This window comes from Cyprinodon variegatus, unplaced genomic scaffold, assembly GCF_000732505.1.
Source record: "Cyprinodon variegatus isolate N-32 unplaced genomic scaffold, C_variegatus-1.0 Scaffold33, whole genome shotgun sequence".
Classification (NCBI taxonomy): Eukaryota; Metazoa; Chordata; class Actinopteri; order Cyprinodontiformes; family Cyprinodontidae; genus Cyprinodon; species Cyprinodon variegatus.
This window is the reverse complement of record NW_015150486.1, coordinates 16,222-18,005: the sequence shown is the minus strand read 5'-3', so window position 1 is coordinate 18,005 and position 1,784 is coordinate 16,222. Positions and strand designations below refer to the sequence as shown.

Here is a 1,784-nt window from a genome sequence, read left to right as displayed (position 1 = left end):
CCAAATAAGGACTTCAAACCAAAAAAAAGTAATTTTCTGTTTTGTTTTATTCTTGGATCGGGCTTTAAAGGGTTAATAACTTTTCCTAATCTGTCCAAGTCAAATCTGGGAAATTGTTATAATTTTTTTATAGCAAAGAGACAGAAGTGAACAAAAACTGCACAGATCTGCTAACCCTGCCTAGTCAGAGCCTCCTTATACGCAGTCGGTTTGACAGGGAAAAAAATAGGATCAGAGATTAAAAAGTCGTACGCAACTGCCGTCTTCAGGCCTTTAGTGTTGATGATGTCATTAGCGCGACAGAAATAAAGAAAATAAACAATGGAAAGAAAGAACATTAGGAAGCTAGGGAGTAGTCAGTGTGCTTTATTATTTCGCTCTTTCATTTATGAAATGTAAACAGAGTTTTTTTGGCTTGTTAGATAAGAAGCGACTGTTGAGAGCAAATACTTTCAGTTTTCAATAACTCTTAACTCAAAATCAGCTGCAATGTCTGAGACAAATTCATTTCTCAGCAGTCATATGCAGTCATTTTTTCCCCCTGTAATAAATTATCTTACTGAATCAGAATATGTTGCTTCATTGCTCAGTTTTAATAAATCCTCCTGCCCTTTACCTTTCAGGTGTAACAACAAACACTGACTGGTCGTTGTTGCGCTCGGCTCCTTCCCCTTGGGCGGAGCTGGAGTTTGATAACATCATCCTCACCGTACCTTCAGACGCGGTTAGAGAGCTGGAGAATCCTGATGAGTTGGCAGCTTTCTGGAATGACATCATGAAGGCCATCGCTGACCTGGCTGCCAAACCCCACAAATTCCCTCGTAAAGAGCGCTTTGTTGCCGACATTCAGATTTCTCATGGTTGGTAATTTTCTGGTTTCACAGATAATTTTTATCCTGATGAATCTCCTAAACAGTGCCGTGGAACTGCNCGTTTTGTTGCCGACATTCAGATTTCTCATGGTTGGTAATTTTCTGGTTTCACAGATAATTTTTATCCTGATGAATCTCCTAAACAGTGCCGTGGAACTGCTTTTTTTTTCTGTTCAGGTTGGATGCATGCAGGTTATCCTGTAATGGCTCATAAAGGTTCCGCAGAGGCCTTGATTAATGTTAAAAATGCTAAAACCAAAGGCATGTGGGGAGCCATCCACGAACTGGGACACAACCAACAGCGAGGCTGCTGGGAGTTCCCATCTCACACCACAGAGGCCACATGTAACCTGTGGTCTGTTTATGTGCATGAAAACGTTTTTGGGATCAACAGGGACAAGGTATAAAAAAAATGAGTACCTAAAACAGTGATATTTACTTGTATTAACCAAACTCTAAATAAAACTCTTTTGCTAACGATGTTTATTTATTTGCACTGTTTATTTTTTTGTACTTTGGTTGTATTACAGGCTCATCCAGCGATGTCATTGGAAAAACGAAATGAACGAACTAGGGACTATATCAAAGAAGGCAGGCAACTCAGCAAGTGGAGCGTGTGGACGGCCCTGGAGACGTACATACAGGTAAGAGAATTAGAGCTGTGTCCGAACGTCCACCTTAACCATTAAATCCCTCAATCACTATATAGAGTGGGGACTATATGTTGGACTTTACAGTTAACTAGTTAAGAGACCAGCCAAACCAGAGCATGTGAGCAGAGTGGAGAGCGAGGGGTTTTCAGTTCAAACCCGGAGCAAGAATTTCGCTTCATTGCAGTTCTCCTCAACCTTTTTTAAGGCAAGGCAAATTTATTTGTATAGCACACTTCAGTACAAAGACAAAGCAAAGTGC

The 1,784-nt window shown here is 40.6% G+C and overlaps 1 protein-coding gene across 1 annotated transcript in view; it reads left to right on the top strand.

Annotated features, from left to right (window-relative positions):
- LOC107102754 (TRPM8 channel-associated factor homolog) overlaps positions 1-1,784 on the top strand; it is a 16,111-nt gene that overhangs the window by 12,127 nt on the left and 2,200 nt on the right. Inside the window, exons 10-12 of the mRNA XM_015402177.1 lie at positions 624-860; positions 1,050-1,273; positions 1,403-1,516. Coding sequence (XP_015257663.1) covers positions 624-860; positions 1,050-1,273; positions 1,403-1,516 — 575 coding nt within the window. The remainder of the gene's footprint in view (positions 1-623; positions 861-1,049; positions 1,274-1,402; positions 1,517-1,784) is intronic.